The sequence below is a fragment of the Centroberyx gerrardi genome, chromosome 8 (genome assembly GCF_048128805.1).
Source record: "Centroberyx gerrardi isolate f3 chromosome 8, fCenGer3.hap1.cur.20231027, whole genome shotgun sequence".
In the NCBI taxonomy this organism is placed as follows: Eukaryota; Metazoa; Chordata; class Actinopteri; order Beryciformes; family Berycidae; genus Centroberyx; species Centroberyx gerrardi.
Window position 1 is genome coordinate 24,577,284 of NC_136004.1, and position 27,114 is coordinate 24,604,397.

Below are 27,114 nucleotides of genomic sequence, written 5' to 3' on the forward strand. Positions count from 1 at the left end.
ACGCCATCGGCATGGCAATGATGAGGGAGATTATGGGATGTTTCACCGGGTCAAAGGGTGGAGGAGGAGAAGGGGATCCATGCAGGGGGTCGGCGATTATGTTGCCCGGTCTGTGCACAGACATGTATATAGTATGTGCGCACACACACACACACACACACACAGATGGATGTGTGCAGCACGCAAACTCTCTTTCCCACAACACACATACATGCTACATACAGAAAAGCAATACAAGCTCCGTCCCATATACGCATGTACGCATGCCAATGATATTGATATTAATCATCACCACACACATACACACACACACACAAATGACTACACAGATGTATAAGCCATCATGTAGAGAGAACAAATAATGAAATCAGCTTTTATTAAGACAGACAGAAGAAGTAGAAGGCTTAATTTGATCAGCAACTAGCTGCAGAGTGTAGCCAGACTCAACTGATAAGAAGTGTGTACCGGTCGGAGTATAAAGGCACACACCACTCATTTTAAAGACAGCTCCTATCCACAGGCAGTAAGACTCGTTAACAGCCAATAGTGAGTCCTAACTGCTCCTCTAATGTTTTTACTTGCACTTTTCCTTCTGATGCTGTTGGTGTATATTCAAGTGTGTATATATGGACTGTATAAGTGTGTGTATATGCAACATACACGTATATGGAGTGCAGGTGTATGTTATGAATATATAAATATAGTGTATATATATATACATATATATATAGACAAGAAGTATATATGCGTGTTGTGTGTGTTTCTGTGTATGGAGACATGGTGTGTATAGTGTATATTGTACAGTTGTATGATTGACATGCAGCATTTTATCCAGAGAGTAGCTGGAATACAAGTTTTTCATTGCATTGGAATGAACTGCTTCTTAATGCTTATGACAGTAAACTACTTGAACTTGAAGCAGCAACAATCATTCATTCATTAATTTTCTCTACCTGCTTAATCAGCAGAAGGAAGGGAGACACTCTGGACAGATCGTCAGTCCATCGCAAACTCCACACAGAAAGGTAGGTGCAGACACACACACACACACACACACACACACACACACACACACACACATAGTGTACGCAGTGTCGTTGTGATGACCTGAATTGAAACGCAGCTTTTAAATGCGGAAGCGAGGGACATTTTCACATTTAAAATCATAATATAAGTCCTCACAGTCAAGAAAAAAAGAAAAGAACGGATGAACAAGTATCAGGCTGCATTGCTTCCCACTAGGAAGCAGAAGGAAGCAGCGGCACAAAACACTTAAATGGAGAAAGCACACGCTGAGACATAACCAGCACACCCTGAGGAGGGCTTGGTGAAATGTCAGGTGTTTAGGACACCTTCTGTTCTGGCTCTTAATAAATTCATAATAAACTTGAGCATAATCTTTGGCCCTGCGTGTGCTATCGCCATTTGAGTGTCTTGCACTAGGCTACATTATAAATTACCGAAGGATCGAGGTTATTAAATTTACTCACTCTCTCTTTTCATATTTCCAATATTTCTTTCTGTTTGTCTTTGATGCCTGCTCCCCGTGTCTCTCTTTACATCCCCTTGTTCACTCTGCCCCTCTCTCTGTTAAATTAAGCTCAACCAATAAGAACAGTGTTGTGTATGAGAAAGGTAATTGAGCCTACTTTCCAGCCTATCTAGAAGCAGGTACCTCGCATGGTACATTTAATGGAAACACTAAATGAGCCCTTGCCATGGCCTAATGCTGCTCAAGTAGATAGCTTTGCGCCAGACATTACACACACACGCATGGACACACACACACACACACACACACACACGCACGCACACAGATGCTCAAATAGCTACCATTACATTACACAGCCGTCTGCTTCAGAGTGCAGGCCCTTGAAACACATTTTCAGCTGTTGCATTTAACTACCCTCTTCACCGTTTCGCTTTCTCACTGTCTGTCTCTCTTTCTCCTCTCCTTTTCTCCACCTATTCATCTCTCTGTCTCACCTCTCTCTCCGCCTGTCTCTTTCTCTCTCGCTCCTCTCTACCCATCAACCCCGCCCTGTTTCCCTCACACTGCCATCGTCTCTCTCTCTCTCTCCCTCTGCTTCTCTTCCGCACTCTTTTATCTCTCTCCCTCTCTGCACCACTTCACACCATCTTTAACTCCGTATGGCCTGTGGTGTCACATAGATTCAGAGTCACAGAGCTAATTACTGAGACGAGAGCTTAGGCATTCATTCCACAGGATAAAAAAAAAAGAGCTGGATCTCCAAAAGCCAAACTCAGCCATGTGATCTCACACTCACAATTCAAGGCGTTGGTTTCTGCCAGGCATGAATATTTAAAAAAAGAGGAGCTGTGTAAGAACAACACATCATTATATGTCAACACTTGTTTTCTTAAATAGTGTACAGTCACGTTGAGGTACATGAACTAAAACGACTAAAAGGAAAACCTTTTGTAGCATTTCTGGTGGCAGGTGTCACCTGATTTTCTACTAAGGTGCCTTACACTGGTGAGTGTAGTTGTAACGCACACACACACACACACACACACACAAACACACGCACACACACACACACACACAACCTTGCTGTATTACCTAAAGTGACTGATGTGGGGTGGAAAGGTGGGCATAGAGAAAAGGCCGAAAAATTTAAAGTTTGAATTTAAGGCCATTTCAAGTGTTAAAATATCTTAAAATACAGTCTTAAGAAGTCTTATGTGCTGCAATTCCACTTTGAGTGTAATACAGAAGATGGTCTGTAGTAGCCTACAACATGCAAAACAAGTTTTCTTTTTGCTTTTTTCATTATATCTGCTTTAGTAAACACAGCTGAACTTCATGTCCCTTGACAATTAATTTCCCTTTTTTCTTAAACTGCCCATTTATAGTTTCAGAACTTTCAATTATTAAATTCAGTTTGATTAAAAAAAAAGTTTTAAATTTGTTTGCTGAAACCTGCAGATACCCTGGAAGGTGAGAAAGAGAGGAGGAGGAGGGTGACGAGAGATGAAAGTGAGGGAGAAGAGAGAGAAGAAGGAGATAAACATGGGAGAGAGGAGAGGAGAGGAGAGGAGATGAGGAGAGTAGAGGAGAGTAGAGGAGAGGAGAGGAGAGGAGAGGAGAGGAGAGGAGAGGAAGGGGAAGATCATATCAGACACTTCAACAGTTTTACTAGCTACTGTCAGAGAAAAATTCCCACAGCTACAGTTTCCCCTCATAACAGAGAGAAATGGAGCAGAGAAAGGGAGAGAGAGAGAAAAGATAGAGAGGGACAGGAACAGAGAGGAGAGATAAAGACAGAGAAAGAGAGAGAGAGAGAAAACACAGCAAATGGGGATAAAAGAACATCCATGATCATATATCTAGGAAGGGAGAAGTTGTAAAAATGTATGAGAAAAAAATAAAAAATATGCGCCACATTTTGCCTTCGCTGCTCAGGTTCAGTACGCACACAGTGATACACACAGGCAAACTCACACACTGAGACACACGCTATTTAGGCACTGTAATCCCCACAGCTACAATTTTTTTTTATGAATAATCAAAAGAAATGTAGTAAAGGAAAGAGAGGGAGGGAGAGAGAGAGAGAGAAAGAGAGAGAGAGGGAGAGAGAGAGGGGAACAGGGGGAAGGCCGGGTAATGAGAGACAGAGACACTAAACTACAGGAGAGTTGAGAGGAAAAAAAAAGTCAGGAGATGAAGCTGCACAGAGACAGACAGACAGGGAGAGAGAGAGAGGGAGAGAGAGAGAGAGAGAGAGAGAGGGAGAGGGAGAGAGAGAGAGAGAGCGCGCAGTGGCTCAGGAATAAAATTACACCCAAGATGAACATATCTAGGCACCGTGTAGCAAGGTTGTAAATCAAATTCTGTGATTTTGTCTTTGATGTTCAACACTCAAAGTCAGCAGGGACTGGAAGCAACATTAGATCTTTCTATCATCTCTCACACACATTTACTAGCGGCTGTAACCCATAGCTATAATTCCTATTAAAAACACATCGAAATGGAGCAGAGAGAGCGAAGAGAGACACACACACAGACACACACACACACATGCAGAGAGAGAGAGAGAGAGAGAGAGAGAGAGAGGGAAAGAGACTGGGTTACAAGGGAACTGTATTATCCTTCAACCATAAAGTGAGGCTGTAAAATCTATATGTGGTATAAGCACACAGTACATTTGTCTCTGTCAGTATTCAAAGGTAGCTGCATTAAACAACAGTACGCTTGATAAAAACATACTCACTTTATCTAGGCTAATTTAACCAGGCGGGTCAATTAAGAACAAATTCTCCCCATAAAGCGAGAAACTGCCCAAAGCAAGAGACCACATCGTTCGGCCTTCTGGTGCATTAGTGGAGAAACGGAGATGGGTCGAAATCACTGAAACTTATTGAAGTTTGGATTTTTTTACATAACAATCAATTTCTTCCGCACAGCTCAAGGTCACAGAGAGAAATCTAATAGATTCTCGGAGGATCACAACATAGGAACACAGTCAAACATGCCCCCCCCCCACACACACACACACACACAAACACACTTACAATACAGACCGTGCACACACACACACTCGCATCCCATGCAGCACGCACTCAAATCCATTCACACAGTCATAAAGACACACATACACATTAAAGACCAAGCACACACTCACTCACACACACAGACACACACACACTCATGTCCACGCACACGCTAATGTTGAAGGTTGACTGTTGGGGGAGCGTGGTGAAGGCAATATAGGACTTTAACAGTGTGTTTACCTGATAAGCGCCGGGCCCAGGGTTGGTGTTCATGGAGACTTTGAATCGATCTTCTCTGGAGGAGATCAGAGCCATCTGAGGCGAGGATTTCACACTCAGGTTGTACTGGCCTGGACCTGACAAACACACACACACACACATACACATAGTCCACATATAAGAATCCAACGCATCGTTTCTTTTAGCTACATTAACAATGGCAGGCAAGGCTGGTGTATCCCACTAAGACACACACAGGCATGCAGACAAACAAGCAAAATGCATGCACAGACACACATTTATTCCTTTTCTCTATTTTCCTTCTTTTTTCTTTTTTTAATTTCACCTAATGTCGATTGGCGATGTTTTAATTTTTCTTTTGTCCGCTCTCTCCTTTCCCTGCGGACTGTTCTGGAATAAAACAAAGTCTAAGCAATGTAATGAAACGTACTGTACTGAAATAGTGAACTGCAATGTAAGCAAATGTTAAGTTTTATGTCTTGTTTTAAAGTTTTGTGTGGACCCCAGGAAGAATAGCTGTTGCATCAAGCACAGCTAATGGGGATCCTAATAATAAACAAATAAAAACATTCATAATAATAATGTAATGTGAGACTTTACTCATCCCCATAGGGAAAAGTCTCTCTCCGCTAACACCCTCCTCAGAGAGGTCAGAGGTCAGAGGTCAGGGTCAGCTACAGCGCCAATGGAGCTGGTAGGGATTCAGTGTAGCTTGAAGATGGGTCCTCCAGTTGAACAGCATAGTTGGACAGTAGGGATCAGACGATATATCAAAACTCAATATACTGCAATACAAAAACGTGACAATACGTATCGTGGGGCAGAAAAATGAATTGTGATATTAGCTACATTTTATTCCGCTATTGTAATCACAAATGAGACGGCTTGCCCATCACAATTTCACAAGCTCTTTATCGAAATTATATTATTTGCACTTTGTAATGACATTTTTAATTTGTTGTTTACATTCTAGCAAGCCAATGCCATTGCTAGAAAGATTTGTGGCTCAGAAATTAACATAATTCTGCACAGTCATACTTTGTTGTCATTGGACTTTTATTTATCACTTTGTATCATTGTTGTATCGAATCGTGAACCCCGTATCGCGTATCGAATCGCATCGTGACATAAGCATATCGTCCCATCCCTATTGGACAGCGTACAGTATGTAGAGGGACAGTAATGGGATAGGGGGGGGGATGCCTTGGAACAGCAGCTCAAGAGCCAGATTTGGACAACATTGTGTGTGGGTTGCAAGGTATGAGTGTGAACCCGCTGAGTCACCAGGGCGTGCTGGCTTGTTTTAATGGGCTGTAATTGTCTGTGCTGAGATCAAAGAGAAAGCAGCCTACGCCCAGCATGCATGTCTGCATGCTGGGCAGCAGGGTGGCTCAGTAGGTAGGCTGCTTTTTCTGCCAGGGTTAGGGATTCACTTTCTTCTGTAAATGTACAGTATGTGCTCATATTACTGTAAGCTTTAGATAAAAGTGTTCACCAAATGGCATAATGTTGTGTTACACATACCCACAAAAACACATGCAGGTGTACACAGATCCATGTGCATACATAAACACAAAGCCTCATATATATATCTTATATACACATAGGCACACGTGATCACACACATATACAGAATACATTGACGCACAAGCACATGCACACACACATATACGCAAACACACATACACACACAAACAATGCATGGCAAGTTCTTCAAGTATAAAGCCATTTTAATTTTAAGAAGTGACATTTGCATTGAATGCCGGAAAATGGAAACCGTTGTGGAAATGAATAAGCTAAGCCTCAGGGGTTCATACATTACACAGCATTGTTTCCATAAACCTTTTTATTTAAAACCTGAATCTGAACCAAAGTGCTGCTGTCAGGTGAAAATCGTGTATCTTTAATCAGCTTTTCAGGAATTGTGGAAACAACCTGCTAGTTTTCTCACTTAGCATGAATGCATTCTGCAACTTTTACAATATATTTTGAAATGTTTTAATGGACCCCAGGGCTGTGGAACTTATTCAGTGCATAAAGGACTGTGATAAGAAAAATAAGGAAAAGAAAAAAAATCCAATACTGGAGTCACACGGTTTTAAGACAGCAGCAGGTGCTTGTCTGACCCTACGGCTAACTGCAATCAGCTTATGACTACAGAAACATAGGGTGACTTTGAAAATACACACAAACGCATACAAAAAAAACAAACACGCACACACACACAGACAAACACACACACACACACACACACAGACACACACACACAGACACACACATGCATTATAACCACTCTTTTTACCTTGAGCTATCGCTAATGTCACAGACCACTATTACTAACATGGTCATTCTATGCGTGTGTGTGTGTGCGTGCATGCGTGTGTGTGTGTGTGTGTGTGAGTGCGTGAGTGTGTGTTTGTGTGTGAGTGTGGGCTAAAGATCTTGAATAGTTAAATACCTTTCCCATTAGGTGGACATCAGATATGTGATCGCAGGGGAAGGAGCACGATGAGGAATATAATGATAATGTTCCATATAGGCCAATTCATAAATGCAAATTCAATAATGGGTAGAATTAGAGTGTGTGCTGCCATGCACAGGTCTGTCTGTGTGTGTCAGTGTGTCTGTGTGTGTCTGTGTATGTGTATATATGAGTATGTGCGAGTATGTGTGCTTGAGTGTCCATGTGTGTATGTTTGTGTCTGTGTGTGTCGATGGATATGTGTGTGTGCAAGAAGGAGAAACACTATTGCAAACAGTCCAAATCTATTTATATGCAAATTGGTTTTTGGTTAAACGGTTTGGGGTGCCTCATGGGTTGAGTCCCTTGGTGAAATGGGGCTGGTCATAAATTATCCAAGTAAGTCATGAATCTATCAATTTTGAAACAACATTTTCAATGGGAGTGTAATTGAGGTAAATATTGGGTTAGGGGCCCACAGAGATGGAGCTAATTGGAGTGGATGATGGTGAAAGGGTGGGGCTATATGGTTTTGGCTAATGTTCAGCACTGAGAAGGGTCATAGCCAGCAGTTATCATCGGTAACTGGCATTTGACGTTTTGGATTATTTTTTATGAATTTATTGATATATCTTTATAAATAGATTCCTTCATTCATTCACTTTTGTAATGTGTGTACTTAAGTGCAAATGTTTAAATACTAATTCAGCTGATAGAACCCATTGCTTTCAATGTGGAACACTGATTATGCTAACATACTGTATATACTGTACACACAAGGTAACAATGCCAACAGGAATCAGCTTGAAGCAAGCTAGTGGTACTCATTGGTTTCAGTGAGGAATGTTGGCAAATGCTAATGCATGACTTTACAGACTAAAATCCCAAAAATTGTCAAGGTTTAATGGACACCAACTGTTACAAACTGTGGGCAGAGAGCAGACAGTTGAAGTTTTTCTGGTCGCTCAGCTCTATAGGAAATGAATGGACTTCCGGTGACTTGATCGTTTTGCTCACAGTGTGGACGCACGGCAAATCCACACACCAGTGTGCATATCCATAAGCAGAGTGTGCACTGACTTCAAAAATCATCATGCTTGTGGTTTATGCTAGATGCCCCACTGAAACTCAGCAGCAACAGCAAATGTGCACTAGTCTCGACCACACAACTGATACAAACACAAACACAGCAGCTCATTATGCCAGTCAATAATGCAAATATAAAATTGATGAAGTAAGTCCAACTTTATGCCGCTCACAGCAGCACAACACCCGACCGGTAATTGTTAGTCACAGCTTTTCTGTTGCAGCAATGTCACACTGTCTATTATTAGGGACACAATTTTCAGCTTTTTGACAGGTTATCTATTTTCCAAGTTGTATTCTTATCAACTGTTTATATGCTACTGCCACCGTGGCAGCAAATGTTAGCCCGTCCATTTCAGACACAAGCTCCTCCCTCCTAATAGCCTACCTATCGCCAAAAGGCTTGTCAGTTTTTGAAAAATGTAAAAGAACTGCATAGCAAGTAATGCTTTTAATACTTCAGGTCATAATGGATGAGAGGTTATATCACTACAAGGTTATATCTTAACGTCCTGTAAAGTGCGTCTTTTACCTCAAGGACGGTCCTTGAGGTAAGTCTGAGTACCCATATATACACACACACACACACACACACACACACACACACACCAAATGCAAACCTTGGCCATGGGCTTGACTTGGGGTGGGGCTACAAATGTTTCCAAGCACTGTCAAGTATGGCATAGCCTTGTTATGTCTTCATATTGCATGCTACATAGAAAGAGGAGAGAGGAGAGTGTGTCTTTCTGTTTATAAATGTATATCTCTCCCTTTCACTGTCTGTCTTTCTCTCTTTCTTATGTGTTTCTCTGCTGGATGTGTGTGTGTGTGTGTGTGTGTGTGTGTGTGTGCTTATGTGTGACACCTGGTACAGTGGGGTCACATCGTAGGAAGGAGGCGTCCCGCGGCGCAGCGGACAGGAAGCAGCTCTGTCGTTTCTTGGCTCCTTCGCTTCGGGGTTCTGAGAGGGAGGTGCGGCCGTTAGCCTTCTCAGATGTCTTGCTCACATTGTAGCTGTTCGGGGGCGGGGAGTCCTGCAGGGAAAAGAGAGGAGAGGGAGAGGAGAGGAGAGGAGAGGGAGAGGAGAGGAGAGGAGAGGGAGAGGGAGAGGGAGAGGGAGAAGAGAGGAGAGGAGAGGAGAGGAGAGGAGAGGAGAGGAGAGGAGAGGCCTCATGAATCGATAAATTATATGGAACGTAGCTTTTGTCTGCCGGGAAAGTTTCCCCTAGTTTACATGACTATACAAACAAACACACACATTTGCACGCAATTATACTGAATGAATTGAATGATGGTGAGGGAAATGAGAGGTTGAGGCACGGTGTCACCAGGCATTGTCTCCCACTATCTGGGAAATGTCGGACAGTGTAATACACAATCACTCACACACACGCACGCACACACACATACACACACATTCATTATAAATAACAAATGACCCTTTCACCTATCACTTATCAGAAGACACCGTCAGGCTCGTTACAATATCACACAACACACACACACACATTAATTCATATAGGTGCATGGAAACAAGGACACACACGCACGTCATTCTTCTCCATCCACACGCAAATGCACACAAACACACACTCACACAACACACCCACTCGCGTATCTCCTTCTTGGCCCTAATGACCGCTGAGACCCAGCCTCTCGGCAGTCATTACGCAGCATCTCCATGGAGGTGCAGCGCAATAATAGAAACTTTGTTTTTCACTACAAAACCACCTAGATCTGGTTTGCCCGTCCAAAACTGCAAAGAAATGCATTTCCACCATAGGAGAACTCTTTCCAGATAAATGGCCTACTTATCAAGGACTCCATTCTATTCTTAGTCATTAATCACTTGCTAATAATGAAGTGCTAAGCTGCGGTAGCAACCTTTCTGAAGAGACCATGTGAAGAATCCCAAGGAATTCAGCTGTAAGTAAATGGGAATCTGAAAAGGGAAATGAGTGAACCATGTCATCTGGTTGGAAACTAGTAGGGACACCAACATCACTGCAGGAAGATTTGAGTTACTGGGGATTTGTACTGTCACTGGGTCTTTGAATAATTGATGGCAAAGGCTGAATATAGCTGCACGATTCATTTATCCTAAACATAGTAGAGCTGTCATTTACCTCAAACTGTCATTTCCCAACCGCTGTGTTCTCCCTCTCCTCCTAGGTAGCTGCACATCTTTAATCATTGCTAACCCAGGCTATTTAGCTTTTCATTACAGACACAGTGGGAGAACAGAGTGCCAAACAGACATGCATACACACAACTATACACACCGCACACACACTGAAAAACATGCAGGCACACACACATGAACAAAACATGTATAATATTCAAAGTAAGTACAGAATTACTGTATACCATGATGAATTGACGGATGGTGAGGAAAATGAGAGGTTGAGACCGTGTCTCCCACGTTCTGGGATATGTCTCACAGTGCATTACACACACACACACACACACACACACTCATATACACACCTGTCATGGAGCCCTATGGTCCATAATTATGCCTGAATACGTAGCAAATCACTGTTCCCAGTAGCAGTCTTCACCTGCTGACAGCTCTCACGTTGACTTTAATTACACAGTCTCGACATTTAGACAGTTTCAGAGTTATCCAACTACACACGCACACGCAAACACACATATCCATGCATATACGTAAACACAAATACAGATACACACACATATGCACACATGCACAGTTTCCTAACGATTCTGTCACACTGTCCTTGACTGCCTGGAAGATATGTCACAATGCATAACATGTACACACACACACACACATACTGTAGATGCCTAGACACACAGGTGTGGGCAGGCAGGCAGTGACACAAAATAAGTGGAATTGAATATTGATGTGATGAGGCATGGCTTGCCACCGAGACAAGGTTGTCAGACCTGACAGCATTATTTTTAATCAAATAGGAGTGGGGAGAGTTTGAAAAAAAAATCAGTACTTTATTAATGTGATAAATGCAAAATGTTAGACGTGAACATCACCTTTGAGTTTGAGTTAAGACATGATTCAAAGCCTTTTAGTTCTTCAAGACATACGGCAAACTATGAATCATAAGCCACATTCTTAGGAAATCATTAATACATGAAGTCACAGACTCAGGAAATACTAAATAAAGTAACAGGTAAATATAAAATGAAGTAAAAGATATATGGTGGGAGCCATTGCAGCAGTTTCACATAATGCCTCCGTCCTGTATCCATATATACAGTATGTCCTGAATTTGGTAGTGGGCATTGCTGTGGGCTCAGCCCTGCTGTTGAGTTTTGCTCACAGCCTGTCACGTCACCCCCTCTCTCTCTCCTGCCTCTGCTATCACTCTATACTGTCCAATAAAACAGAAATAAAGAGTCCTTATAAATGCCAGATATGGCTATACATGAGACAGACTCTTAACTCAGAGAATATTCTTGTCCAGTAAAACTTCTCTCTCTATCCTTCTCTCTCCAAACATGAAACATCTGACACTAATCAACTTACTTGAACAAGCATCCTAATCCTATGCGTAAAATTCCCCTGCCTCATGGGCAGAGGAAAATGTGTGTCTCTACTCTCTTCTCCTAGAAGGTGAGCACAAACGTGGCTGGATGAATGAATCCGCTTTGCAGGTTCATTTTGCACAGGTTGGATCTCAAGCTGCTGAAGGACTTCTTTTCTGTGGTTTCTGCAGAGAGGTGTGGGAAAATGCTAATCCCTCTCCTGTCTCAGCTCACCGGCTGTTGCTCCTAGTCGAAAATATTTCATTCCGGTCACAAACCTGTGCAGCCACACAATCATGTGGCGTTCGTCATTGCTGGGGTTCCCAGTGCGATACACAATGTTCACCGGCGGGAGAGGGCTCAATTTCTCCTTTCCATATAGTTTTTAATAGAGTTTATTCATGAAAGTGTTTGGATTACCAGACTTCATGCCGTTGCCCAGTCCAAACACTCACACACTGAATTTGACGGAGTGGTTTCCCAATTGCCCGACCGTTTGTTTAAAAAACATTTTCATTTTCATTCATTTTCTTTCTTCAACATTTACTGAGTGCTCTGTAGCTGCTGGAGTCAGGTCTAAGCATTATCGGCGAATTCTCAGAGACTATTAATTTTCTCCTCATCAGTTTGTGGATAGGTGACAAGTTATTGTCAAGTGCTGTGGAGATCTCATCACGGACAATCTCCCGAATTTAAGTAGCCGGTTTTGACTTATTTGCTTTTTGCCCACAGATAGTCACTATCAACAGGTGGTTGGAATTCTTGATTTCTTGATCCCATCCAGAAACTGAAGAAAAGTAAAATGAAAAAGAAGGATGCTTCAGGGGATGTTGCTGTGGGCTCAGCCTTACTAAAGATATCATGCCAAGGCACACTGTGCATCAATGAACTATGACTATGCACTATGTCAAGAGTGTGAGTTCATCTCACAACCTGTCATGTCATCCCCTCTCTCTCTCCTGCCTTTGCTGTTTTTCTCCACTACAGAATATCCTTGTCAACTAAAACTGAATCTATGACACAACTAAAACTACTTACTGTAGCTGAAAAAACATACTGAAAGTAAACGTGAAAAATCTGTATGTGGCTATGTTAAAATAACATGACATGACTTATGTGAAGATTATGTTCCTTCGCCACGAAAGGATTATATGGCAATAGCATGAATTGGACACGCCATTTTCACCTCTTCATCACATGAAAAGGTTAGCCATGGGTTAAGTTTAGGCAAGTAAAACAACTTCAGGTAAGGTTAGTGTTAAGCTTACATAACTAAAATAACTTCAGGTAAGGTTAGGGCTAAGGTTATGGTTAGGTTTAGGCAACCAAAACTATTTCAAGAACAAGGTGTATGTTATAATTTGTGTTAGGAAGGTGTATGCCATCACCGTTGGGTTGGGGTTAGTATTGTATGTGACATTGCTAACAAGCACAACAGAGTTTACACTGTGTATCACATTGCTAGCAAATATAATATGTGGGCTTTTCTGTGACTTTTTAAACTGGCTCAGGTGGTAATATCACCACTAGTTTTGCTCAGAAATGTGGTGTTCAAGACCTTAAGAGCCCACAACCACCTTTAAGAATCTTTTCATAAAAGCCTTAAACAAGCAAACTTTAACATAGGATCTCATTTAAATGTCTTTGGTGGCAGGGTGGCCTAGTGGTTAGAGACACCATCCTTCGACTGGAGCACCCAGGTTCAAGCTCCCGTGTCGATAAGCATCCGTTCAGGTGAAGTGTCCTTAAGCAACACACTGAGTCCCTGCCAGCTCCGGGGCTGCTGGTCTGCAGCTGACCCTCTGTTCTGACCTCTGGAGGGTCCAGTGAAAAGAGAATTTGCCTACAGTATATTGCATCATTTATTATTATGCAAGGAAAAGATAAAAATATAAAGCACATCCTCAGTTAGGTGGTCAGTCTCCTAAGAGTTTAAATGAAATGAAATGAAAACACTAAGTTGTTGCTTCTTATCTTCTTATAGCCACTTCTTCCACGCCATGTTCTCTCACACTAATGATTGGTTAAGTGTACCTGACAGCGGCCATACTAACGACTGTGCTTATAGCATGTATAGCGACAGGTTTGACTAATGGCCATGCATAACACATGAGACTTGTGTGTGTGTGTGTGTGTGTGAGTGAGTGTTACCACCGCATCCCATTCCTCATCCTCTCATTACTCTTAAAACCTTTCATTTCTCCAGCAGAGCAGAATGCTATTTTCAGACTCAGAGTCTATATCTCCATATTTCAGATCTTTGTACTAGAAATAATATATAAGCTGAGTGCGTGTATGTGTGTGTCATGCATGTGTGGGGGTGTGTGTTTGTGCACTCACACACATGGTTCAATATTTCCATATCTGTCCAAAAACTATTTTGCTCGTTTGGTGGTGGCTCTGACTCATTTGTTATTTTTTCACCTCAGGTTAAAAATAAATTTTGCCGCAACAGCTATGCAAGTTGTATTGTTAACCTATTTGGTACCATGCATGGTCTAATAAACCACCGGACTCTTTTATTTTAATTTATTCTACCTTGTTTATCCTGTTGGGCAATGACAATCAATATTTGTGAATTTAGTGGCAATGACAATCAAAATTTTGTGAACATGTTTGCCAAAGGGACTGCAAATGAAAACTAGCCTGTACGACTAAATCTGGCACTTTTACATGATGGACTTAAGTGCTCATGTTAATTAATGTGCATTGTCCCTTCTTAAATAAATAAACAAACAAACAAACAAACAAACAAACAAAGATAGAAATCAGAGAACCAAGACTCTTATTTCTGATATCATGCTGGTGTAGACCAGAGCTGATTCATTCATTTACTGACTTCGTGGACACATTGTTTGACTGAATTTTTAAATTATAATATTCCAAAAAGGGGAAACTGTCACAGCATCCGTTTCTCTCTTTTGCAATTAATGCTCTGTGGAACTACTGTATGTATGAAAGGGACATCACAGATTATGGGCAGAAAGGTGCAATAAGTACAACTTTTACTTTCCCATAGCACAGAACGACCATAATAATCAACGAATCAACGATTACATCACCAGGTGCTGAGATTTCTGGCCTTCATACCTCACTTTCCTGCCCATCCTCTCTGTTTTGGAACAAAAACTCCTCACCCATTTCGTATTTTCCTAACCGTAACCCAGAAACAATTGCAAACATGACACTGAAAACGCCTTGTAGTAGTGAGGGGATGTCTGGTGTCTCCATGCCTTATTAAGAATTCAGAGTAGATGTTAACATAGAGGGAATGATAGCTTATACATGTTCTGTTTAATCTTCTGCAACCACAAAAAAATAAATCTTTTCACGAGGCACATAGAACGTTTTTCTGGTGCTTCATTTCATGCACCAAAATAGATTACTAGTCTTCAAACGAACACTGAAGGCAGCATTTGTTTGCCTGTTTTTCCACAATTGACTATCTGTAGCAGTTAGTTGTATCACTGGCACAGCTGGTGACTCATCATAGAGCTTGATAACCATCTGTCTGTTTTTAGTAGTGGAGGTATGGCTGGTGTCATCAAGCCTTAATGAGGTTTTAGACAGGTCTTCCATATAGATGGGATGATAGAGAGAAACCATATGGGCCTCATTCGCTTCCCATTCACACTTTATAGGTAGCAGTTAGTCTCACAATTTGCTGACAGGGAAGGTTTGCTTCTGTGTTTTGTACTCCTGTCTTCCTTTCTCTCTTTCTTTTCTTCATTTGTATCCTAGCGTTGTTTGCTCGTTATTGTATTTCTTTCTCTTTTTTCTTTCCTTCTTTCTTTCTTTTATTTTTTCTTCTCTGTGCATCTTTTTCTCTGATTGTCTTCTCTTCTTCCTCTTCACTCCCATTTTCAAACACCATTTTAAAAAACATATATACCGTATCTCCTCCTTCACACCCTTCCTATGGCTTCTTTCCTCCTTCCTTTCCTTTATATCTCAGTCATATGCCTTTCCTGCCTCCCCTTTTTTGCTCACTCTGTTTCTCCTCATCTCATGTCCCCTTTTTTTCTCCTCTAGATTCTCTCCCTCTCCCTTTCATCTGTCTCACTTTCTTCCTCTTTCTCTCTCATCTGTTCACCTGTCTCTTTCCTATCCCTCCCTCTCTCATCTCACAGTCTCACTTCCCCTCTTTTCTCTACATCTTTCTCAGGTGGCAGTAACATGCACACAGGAACAGAAAATCGGACTTTTAACCTTCCGTGGAACGAGAGTGCGGAGGAATACCGTTCCACGTGGTTTCTCCTCGTTCAGACAGCTATGAGAAGTTTAGATCTGTACCACAGTGAGTCTGAACTTAGATCTTTTCTACCAGCCTCAGTCTCGTCTGTCTCCTTCCATCTGAACTAAGTAAGCCGTCTGTGGAGTTTGGCAGTGTGAGAGTCCTGTATAAACACTGACACCCACAGCTGGGGCCCTCCTAAACCACCAGACATCCAGCAGAGGTCCAGGAGTACAGAGGGCCTGGCTGAGTAAACGCCCAAGCTCCCTTACATCTTGCTGGGCAAGGCTCTCCCTGATGTCCCCCTGGCCGCCTGCCTGCCTGGGTGGTTGTCTGTCTGGCTTCTCAAATCATCACCTGCTACCAAACAGCTGTCCGCACCCAGACACACGCGACACACACAGCTGCTGCAATAAATGGGTATAGGCACACACCTGCACGCGCACAAACACACTATACACACAGCTGCTGGCCATAAGTGGATGCTTTCATGCGCACAGCTGGTGCCCATACTTGGACAGAGAAATGTACATGTACACATGCACACACACACACACACACACATATATACACACCGGACACAGCTGCCTACCACATGTGACTGCTGCTCCATACAGATGGGGAGTAGAGCAAAAGTGGAGAGAGAGAGAGAGAGAGAGAGAGAGAGAGAGAGAGAGAGAGAAAGAGAGAGAGAGAGAAAGACTGAAAGACAAGGACAAAGAAAAAACACAGAGGATGAAAATGACAAGAGATACAGATGGCAGAAAGGTGGAGATGGCAAAATCAGAGGGAGATGGGATGAAGAGGGGAAAAGGAGATAAACCGGAGAGATAAAAAGGAATGAAAGAAATGAAGTTGAGAAAATTGACAGGAGAAGAAAAACTGAACCCTCATCACAGACATACGGAATCTCAAATTAAAGGACCGGGGTTGGTCATATCTCACTTTCTCTTTTCTCTATAACCTAATCTACAACTGGGGAATAACTTTTTAATCTGTTTAAAAACTGCTCTCTATTCCGGTCAGTGTCACAGGTCCACGGCTATCTGCTGACAATTCCATTATTCTCAGACAAATACATACAAATGAGATACAGTCTCTCACACACAACTGAAGGTTTTTCAAAAGCGAGTCGATACAAATGAAATTTGACAGAGAGGGCACGAGGCTGAAGATACATGAATGTGACACCAGATTGAAAAGGTGTAACTGAAAGGCTTCATTTATCAAAAGTATATCTTATATTACCTCAAGTGTAAAAGCCTACAGCTGACTATATTTCTTCATTTGAGTTTTTTTCCCCATACAATTTTCCTCTATGTGGGCGATTGGAGACAGAGAGAGAGAGAGAGAGACAAAGAGAGAGACGGAGACATGAAAAGGAGAATTTCCAGGCAATTCTGAGGAGGAATTGGTAAGGTGTTTGCTTTTTTCTGTGAGAGAAAAATAAAATAAAAAATTTGCTCATTCAAAGCAACAAATACAGTGTATGGTGACCAGTGTTGGGAGTAACGCGTTACAAAGTAATGCATTACTGTAATCGCATTACTTTTCCCTGTAAGAGTAAAGTAAGGCATTACTGTTCCAGTTCCAGTAATCACATACAGTTACTGATCTAACAGATATGATGTTACTTGCATTACATTCTTTAGCCTTTTTACCTCTTTATTGGTGTATATATCTATCAAAATATATACACCAAAAATATCGGAATTACGAGTAGAGCACACATGAACGAGCCAACAAAGTGGTAAATACGACTCGGAAAGTCGGAATTTAATGCTGTAGTCTGTATCTTTATTAAAAACTTTAAAAGAAAGATTTTGTCTGTCATTATTTAGGCTACTTCTGCTGGTAATGTGGGCTTAGGTCTACACTATTACGTGTTAGGGTAAAAGTAATGTAACGAGTCAGGGAGACATAAGCAAAGTAATTAATTACTTTTAAGAAAAGTAAGGAATAATGTCTAATTTACTTTTTATTCAAATGTGGATCTCATCTGTGTAGTGCTTATGTAGTTCATGATGTCTGGGCACTTTCCCTCTCTCTCAAAGCAAGATCAAGACCAGAATATTTGAATCACGAAACATAACTGTTGTGAAACTGCCCCAACATGGTGGCTCCACATGGAAGCTCTTTGTATGCCTACACTATTGAAAACCATTATTTTCAGCACATATTTGCGCGTAGTTTGGCACACTACATACCTTGTGAAATGTGAGATGTGTTATCACCAGCATGTTTACACAGCATGTGTTTCCATTAATACACTTTGGGTTGAAAAGTGAGAGTGAGATCTGTTGTTCCAAACTGCAGTCACGATGAGTTGAACACGACAACCTTTTTTAAGAGAGCAGCGGGCCTAAGAATGGAAAAACACTGAAGTCCTTTGCACTCGATTGATTTCACAACTCCCATCTGCTGCCACTTGGTGTTCCTTTTTAGTCCTTTTTTTTTAAATCCTACTGCCGACATAAAATGGCAAAACTGAAAGCATAGGTATTCTGTCAGAAGTTCTCTCACAGCCGCCATGCTCCCCACAGCAACTCTGTGTTGAATTATAGATGTGAATACTGTTACATGGCATGTAAGTCACACTTTTTAGGTGCTCAGGAGGAACATGTCTATAACAGCTGTTTGTTTGTTTGTGTCTTTCTTCGTTTTTGCAATGTGGACTGCTTAGAGGAATTATGGTATTCACTGTTTAGGCAGCACAGAATCCCAACAGCCATGCATAAAGGAAATCCAGTGTGCGCTCAAACAAGCATGAACCAACTGTTGGCTGGTGCGCTGTATATCCACATACCAGGAAGAACCTCGGTGATACCAGGAAGTCAATAGATTAATTAAATATTTTGTTCAGCGATTCTCTTAATTACAACAACATTGTGCTACCACAGCACTATGGTGTTAGCAGAGTCATAAAATGCATTACCTGCTACAGTCCTAATGCAAATTAGGTGTATGATGGAGGACTTCTCCCTTGGCTACCACTGTATATTGTACTAATGCAGCATAGGTGCATGATAGAATGGCTTCTACAATGGCTAGCACAGCAGTTCGGGGAATGTGCAGGAAATCTCGGAGCGTTTATCCACCCTAACTTGTAAAATGCCTTTTACTCTGAGTTGCAGAAGCTGTTTTTGAGGAAGGGTTGTTTTGCAGTTGACTTGTTTTATAACAGCAAGACAGCAGGGAGGTAACAATAACCAGGGCTTCACAGCGAGACAGGCAGAGACAAGGAGAGAAGGAAAGAGAGAGAAAGACTTTCACTGAGCGTATGTGATCTTTTCCTCCAAGCGATAACTTAGAGAGCATCCACACATCATAAAATCTGAAAGTGCTACACAGACAAGTTCTCCATCTGTGCCCCAACACACATTTAAGACTCCCTCTTTTTCTATTCTCTCCTTCCTGTTTTTTCCCTCTATCGCTCATGCGTGTACCTTCGCTTTTCCCATTTATTCCTGTCTCTGACACGCTCCTTTTGTTCTCTACATCGTGTCTTTCGCTTTTCTTTTCTCTAACTTTCCACCCCCATCTCCCCACGGCATCTTCATAAATGGAAACATATTTGAAATTATGTACTTCTGCTATAAAAAAAAAAATCTCATTATTTCCATTAGCTATTAATCCCTGCATATGCATCTGCCTCCCTGTTCTCAAACAGAACAAAGCGTGTGCTGTGACACCGGAGCGCTGACGTAAAGAGACGGTGTTTAAACCCACGCTAGCTCACGAGCGCTACAGAAAGTCTAAATCACTGTTTGCTCTCTCACACTTTCTGTCTCTCTGTGGTCGCTAACGATTCACTGTTCTTGAATATAGTAGCATATAAATCATATATAAATCATTCCATCCGTCTACACAAACACACACACACAAACAGATTATGTGCTTGGCCCCATTAGCATTTTCATTTTATTCTGTGATCAGCTGCACAACATCCACTGAGGCGACAGCGAGAGCATTCATCGTCCTATAGCGTCCTTCACTATAGAAGTACATAGGTTCTACTAATCAATACTTTTCTCTTTCTTGGCTCTGTCTCTTTTTCTCTCCATTCTTGTATTATTTGCACTCATCGTTTTCTTAGAATGTTTACAGAAAGCTATGCATAAGTTAACTGTAGTTGACAACACATGATAATATTTCCATGTTGAAATACACCTGCCTCGCCATTTGAATTGGATAATGTTCAAATGGTATATCAGATAAAATATGTGTATTCAGCGCTCTTGGTCACATGGTGTTGGTGAGCGGAGGATTCACGGTTTGAGCCAGGCCAGAGGCAAGTGTTGAATACAAAGTGCCAGCCTGTGGCTGCTGACCCTCAGTTAGAGTGCTGCCTGTTGACCTAGATAAAGCGTTTGAGCCAGCTGGGGTCACAGTGAGTTCAGCAGGGTGACGCTAACATGTTCGATACTGGGTGATATAGTCCTATGTTGAAATACGACTACTTTGAAATTTTTATTTGGTCCTTCTCATGTCGCAGATGGGGTTTTGGAGTTTTTTGTTTGTTTTTTTCACTGGTGGCAATTCTATTTTTCAATAATACAGTGTATTACAGTTAGATTTTGGTAAAAAGAAAAAAAAATGTATAATTAGATTCAGGCAGAGGTGTGACCTAGTCAACTCTGCTCGAGTCCCAAGTCAGTCTCAAGTTTTGAGGCACAATTCTCAAGTCAAGTCCCAAGCCTAAATGTAGATTACCAAGTCAAGTCCGAACAAATCAAGTCCAGAGTCAATTTATTATCTTAAAGAAAACTAAATATCTTATACTTTTCAATGCAATATGGTTTTAATAGGATAAAAACTTGGCAAGAGCATGATAATCTATAATCAGTTTCAGCTTCAATAAATTCAATAATTCCATACAAATTCATTAAACGGAATTTAAATTCAGTCGTCTGGTGGAACAAATCTCATCACTTTCAATTTAAGTCATTTACACAAACACAAGATCTCAAGTCAAGACTTTAGAAGCCTTTACAAGTCATCATAGTACAAGTCAAAGTCAAGTCCCAAGTCACCAGAACCCAAGTCAAGTCAAGTCTCAGGTATTCTCTTCACGCATCAAGTCAAGTCTCAAGAATTACAATTGTGACTTGAGTCACAATCATGAGACTTGAATCCCCACCTCTGGGTTCAGGCTACAGAAAAGGGTTACTTTGGATAGGTTAGGGTGAGATAACAAGAATGACTTGTGGGAAGGAAAGAAAAACACTTTGGTTAACATGGTTGGACGTTTGAGTGTCAGAAAAAAATCAAGATATTTCTCACGGTGCTCTTATTGAAAAGTTTTTGAAAAGCAATTTCCTGATGTGGGTCTTGAACCAGCACCCTGGGTTTCTAATGATCTGACCAACCCGACAAATCATCCTCTAAGGGACTTCATGCGCTTCACGTGTAATGCATTTTCCTGCTCAAACTTCTGCACAGAGCTTCTGAAGCCAGTGCACATTATTTCAATAACTACCATGAGACAGGGCTGTAATCGTTTGCTATCTCTTTCTCTCTCCTAGTTATTTTACATTCTCTTTCTCTCTTTGTCTTGTTCTCCCCTCTCACTGTCTCTCTCTTCTTCCTCTATATCTCTCTCCTTCCTGCTCTCTTTTTCCCTTTCTCTCTCTCTACACCCCCCCCCCCCCCCCTCTCTTGCTCTCAGATGATCAGACGGCTATAGGATCTGAGCACCAGACTTCCCTTAGATCCAGCAAACCATGTGGATTAGAGACTAAATTGAAAAGGCAGAATGGTGGAGAAAATGTTCTAATAATGGGCAAGCCAGAGAGAGAGAGAGAGAGAGGGAGAGAGAGAGAGAGAGAGAGGCAAGTGAGATGGAGACAGAAAGAGTGGAGGGGAGATAAAGAAAACAAGATAACTATAGGTTTTTGTTTTGAGAGTAGTCAGAGACTCACACATCTTTTAATAGACAGCAATCCACCATCAATTTAGTTGAAAAGAAAAGCAGGAAAGGAAAAAGAAAGTGGCCCAGAGAGAGGAGCATAACTGACCAGACGCTGGTCCAAAATAGTCCTTAAATAATACGGCTACAAGCGGAGGGGAGGGAGACATTGGGGAGATTTTGGCTAAAGCACTGAGCCAGGAGCTTTAGGTTCACTTGGTTCAGACACCTCTACTTACTTTAATGGGGGAAAATGGGCAGTTTCGGTAATACAAGGAGTGATTTGAGAAGGGACTGAGTGGGATGGCATTCCATATGTAAGCAGAAATTGTTAGATGCACCATACCTTGTGAAGATTAGATCTTAGGAGAAAGTGTGAGGGATAATAATGATTTACCTGCTCACTGCCTCCTTGTTAAATTAGAAGTCGTCCACTGGGCTAGACATCATTAGGACAAAGTAAAACATAACAGGTGCGCTTCCTTGTGTAGCCTCTTGGTTGGGTGCTCTGCTACAGCATTAAATTACAGAGGGACTTCTTTTAAAATATTTTTAAAAAAGCAACACTTAACCTCAAGTTTGCCATTCTTCTTTATTTGGCTACATCAGGTTAACATTTCAGCTGTAAGCCTTCAGGCCTTCAAAAGAATACGTTCAAGTCTTTTGTTTTTTTAAAGCTACTTCCAGTAGACTTTGAAACCTGATGACCTTGACGACCCCTTGATCCCCTTACTGGTAGTGTTTTACGCCACTGTCGCAAAGACGACTCACCAATTGCCCAATTGATCACTTCATTAAGTGTGTTCAGTGTCTACAGAGCTGTGTCCCTGAAGCTGGTGGGGATTTATTGTCTTGCTCAAGGACACCTCAGCAGGGCAAGCGCTTGCCAACAGAGGGACTTGAAGCTGGACACTCCAGTTTAAGGACAGGTTTACTGCTTTATTGGACAGCATGTATAGAGAATGACAGTAATGGGGGAGAAGGAGATGGGATGTCTTGGAGCAGTAGCTCGAAAAACAGATTTGGACTCACAACGTTGTGAGTGTAAGGTGTGGGTCTGAGTCTGTTGAGCCATCAGGACCTGCCAGTTTCCATTTGTTTTAATGGGCCACAATCATCTGCACTGGGATCAAAGACAAGACGACACGTGGAACAACTGCAAAAAATGTACAGACCATCAAATACAGCTAAAACGATGTGTGGGCAGATCAGCTGAAAGAGAATGCAGGGAGGTGGTGTGAGGGGGGATGAAAGGTTGTAGCATCCACCTTGTTAGCACAAGTTACAACATGCTTCCTTCCTTTACTTAATGGGGGTAAATGAGGAAAAAACAAAGCTTTACCACCCCAGGTGTTCCCCTTGTTAAATCTGAAAACCAAGCCATGAATATATGCTTTAATAAATATTAGGATGAAATATAATGTAATTAAATAATGATGGGCAGTGGAAACATAGGATGCGTAGGAGTGTGGCTGGGCAAGAACTTTGCTGTCTAGATGAATTAGTTAGCCTCATTTAATTGGATGAAAAATGGGAAGCAATCTATAGACTAACTTGGTTCAAAGAGATACACAGATAACATGTGTGTGTGTGTGTGTGTGTGTGTGTGTGTGTGTGTGTGTCAGGGGAGGTGGGTACTGAGGTACAAGGCACTGTTTGTTCTTTGTTGTTTATCTTTAGACAAGAAAGAAAAAAAGAAAGAAAGAAAGAAAGAAAGAAAGACATCATACTTGCACAAGCACCAAATAAAAATAAAATAAAATAAAATTAACTTAAAAAAAAAAAAAAAAAAGACAATTTGTGTAGACCAATTACATACATTCTTTTTTTAAATTATTATTGTATTTGGAATGTAACTGGAATATTGTTTTGTGTATTTCTTCTGTATGAATATTTCAGGCATGTACTTCCGTTTACAACAGAGGAGATCGCAGTAACACAGCAGTATGTGATACCAACTGATTTGATGTAAGTAGATCTGATCACATCGTATACCTGGGCTAGCAACTACTGTATTATTGCAACAGACTGGCAACTATATTGCATGGATAGACATCAAAAACGTGATAGAGATGACTGGAAGGAATCACAGAGATGAAAGAGTCCAAGTTGTGCTGCTGAAGGTCCTCTGAAAGTGTTTTTTCTGTTTCTGGAGCACAGCAGTTTTTGCTTAAATTTAAGTTAATTCAATTCGAAAGGCAAACGGATGGACAGACAGGCAGAGAGGCCAGAGGGTCAGTAGGCAAGCCAACAGACAGACAGCCATGCATAGGCAGAACGACTGACTAACCACTACTGATCATTTGTTTTTGAATGAGAAAATAAAATGAAGGAGAAATAAAAAGAAAGAAAAATGGAGTGAAGACCTCTTGTCAGAAACACCAGTCAATACAGCTGCTGGATGTGACTGTCGCTGCCATCACTCTTTCACCGGAAGATTCCTCTCTCCCTCCCTCCCTCCCTCCCTCCATTCTTCCCTTCCCTCCCTCTTTCCCCTCTTCAAATCTTTCCATCTATCACTCTTATGAATTGTTCAAGAGAATATTGAGTAGAACATGATGGGAGTATAACTGTGTCTGAAGCCTCAGGGCGGAAGTGTCACTAAGCGCGCCTTCTCATGGGAGGGTCACTTTATTGCGTGTGTGTGAGTGTGTGTGTGTGTGTGTGTGTGTGTGTATTTATGCACTCATAAGCATATCAGTATGTGTGTGTTTTCATGCATGTGTGCGTGCTTTCTGTATATTAGTGTATGTTGTGTATTTCGGTGATGTGTATTTGCGTGTAGGGGTGCGTTTTGTGTGAGGTGCTTTCTGTGTATGAGCACGTGCATGGGTGTGTGTGTGTGCTTGCATTCTCACAGGGCCTCACATCATCATCATTGCCCTGACAGCTGACAGTAAAATCCATATCAGATCTATAACTCCATTTTCCTGTTTTTGTTCCTTTCTTTCGTCACCCGATTCCCTTGTCTCCCATAAATAGAGGCTGCGGCACGACATGCCATTAGCTGTCCATGGATATATCATAAAAATGCAATGAAACACGGAGACAAAAAGTCAATATGTGACAAAACCCCGGGCCATTGCATATTTTCCTATTTCAGATACTTCAAGAATCTCTTGCCCATGGCATTGTCTTCTGTGTAACTGTCACACTCTCTGTCTGTCTGACTCTCACTTAGTATTTATCTATTTATCATCTTTCTCCATCCAGATCCATAGACAGCAAACACTGCCTCTCTCCATCTCTCTCTTTGCCTGTATCTTTGTTTCTTTCTCTCTCTCTCTCTCTCCCTCCTCACTTTTAGTATAATTTCTCCTCCTGGATTTCTGTTGTTCTGTTCATTCTGCCTCTGCAGAGTGGGGGGGGGGGGGGGGGGGGATGGGGGGGATCAATGTTGCTCTCCAGTTCGATAACTGTATGTTTAGCAAACACTCTAATTATCTCAACCAGAGCTAATCGGATAGATAATTACACATTATACACGCAGGCTCTCTCTCATTCTCTTTGTCTTTCCCTCCCTCCCTCCCACTGCTCTCTATTTCTACCTTCATCTGTTGCTTTCTCCTCAACTTTTATTCTTCTCTCTCTCTCTCTCTCAAAACCCTGTGGTGTTTTTCTGTGAGGTGAATATGGTGTTTTTCCACTTGCCACCGACTTTAATGACATTTTCCTTGATTGTGTCAGTGCTTGTTAATAGTCTATCTGTGTCTTAGAACCAGGAATGTAATACAATGGCTATTGAATAGGAGCTTTGTGTGTAATAACGGGGGTGGCAATAGTCAGGGTAGGAAAAATGCAAACCATTACAAATTACTGATTACCCCTATTCAATTACTCAAACAGTTCTGTTTACTTCTGGATTACATTACCTACAAAATGCCGAAGACAAAATGAAATGGTCATTTTATGCCAGTGAATTTGAACTGAGTGACTTGGATTTCAAGTTGTACATCATGATGTTTGAGGCTAGTCTCACAATTAGAAAGCCTGTTGCTTCTCAAACTAAAAAATCTTTCTAAATAGCCCAATCCAACAAGTAATGACTTGACTTTTCGAACAGACTTTGCTTTGTTTTGTTGTTGTTGTTGTGTTTTCCCCAGTAACTGCAGCAGATTACAATTAGCATGTTTTACCATCAAATCACTAATCCTGGTACATGTACCCCATTACTTCTCAGGCCTGGTAACAGGTGTAGAGGTATAGGTGTACAATGAGTGACAAGAAGAAAATAATCATTTTCTTTTGCTGTGATTGGAATGGAGAACCAAGACAGAATATTATTTCTACAAGCAACAACTAGAGAGTTGCCAAGATAAGGATGGTCTCCAGCTGTGAAGTTTCTCCTTTTTGCTATTTGTTTTTATTATTATTATTTTTACACTCGTCCGTGCATTATGAGTCTTGCTTCCAACCACCAGCACATGTAATAAAAGCCATGTTTTAATATTGCCTGTCTCATTCTATCAAGCCAGTTACACTGAGGAAGGAGAATGATGAAGTGTTGTGCAACAGATATTAGTACAGATAAACTGAAATTTATTTGACTGGCAGAGACATTATTGCTGGGTTATCTCGGCTCACATTAGTTTGAAATGACTTGCATGGAGCCCAGAGTCTTTGATGCCAACAGTCGACCTGTCTGCTTGAAATCAGGTCCTTATTACTGCCTATTTGCCTAATTTTGTATCAGAATAAAATGTATTTACAGATGTAATTGGACCTATATCACTGACAAAAAATATTAATTGTATTGTTAATTTATAATAAGAATGTTTTTCAAAAACAAATAATTGCCAGAGCATGTTATCATCAGTATGTTTGTGTTAAGGCTAAGTCTAACTGAGCAATGCAAGGCAGATTGCAGATTAGTAAATCTCAGTAGGTAAATTCTCTTTCCCTCCTCCAGTGAGGTCAGACCCACAGGATCAGCTACACACCAGCAGTCCTGCAGCTGGTAGGGATTCAGTGACTTGCTCAAGGAAAACTGAACACGGGTCGTCCAGGCGTCCAGTTCAAGGACGGTGTCTTTAACCACTAGGCCACCCTGCTGCCTAAACAACAGTACTACAATAATAGTACTGGACCAAAACTACAAACAGTAGCGCATCAACCGGCAGTGGAACCACAACTGGAACCAAAACACGAGCGGGAACCAAAACC

At 41.5% G+C, this 27,114-nt stretch overlaps 1 protein-coding gene across 1 annotated transcript in view; it reads right to left on the reverse strand.

The window, feature by feature from the left end:
* stpg2 (sperm-tail PG-rich repeat containing 2) overlaps positions 1-27,114 on the reverse strand; it is a 76,630-nt gene that overhangs the window by 22,592 nt on the left and 26,924 nt on the right. Inside the window, exons 11-12 of the mRNA XM_071920384.2 lie at positions 9,168-9,336; positions 4,756-4,871 (exon numbers count right to left, since the gene is read on the reverse strand). Coding sequence (XP_071776485.1) covers positions 4,756-4,871; positions 9,168-9,336 — 285 coding nt within the window. The remainder of the gene's footprint in view (positions 1-4,755; positions 4,872-9,167; positions 9,337-27,114) is intronic.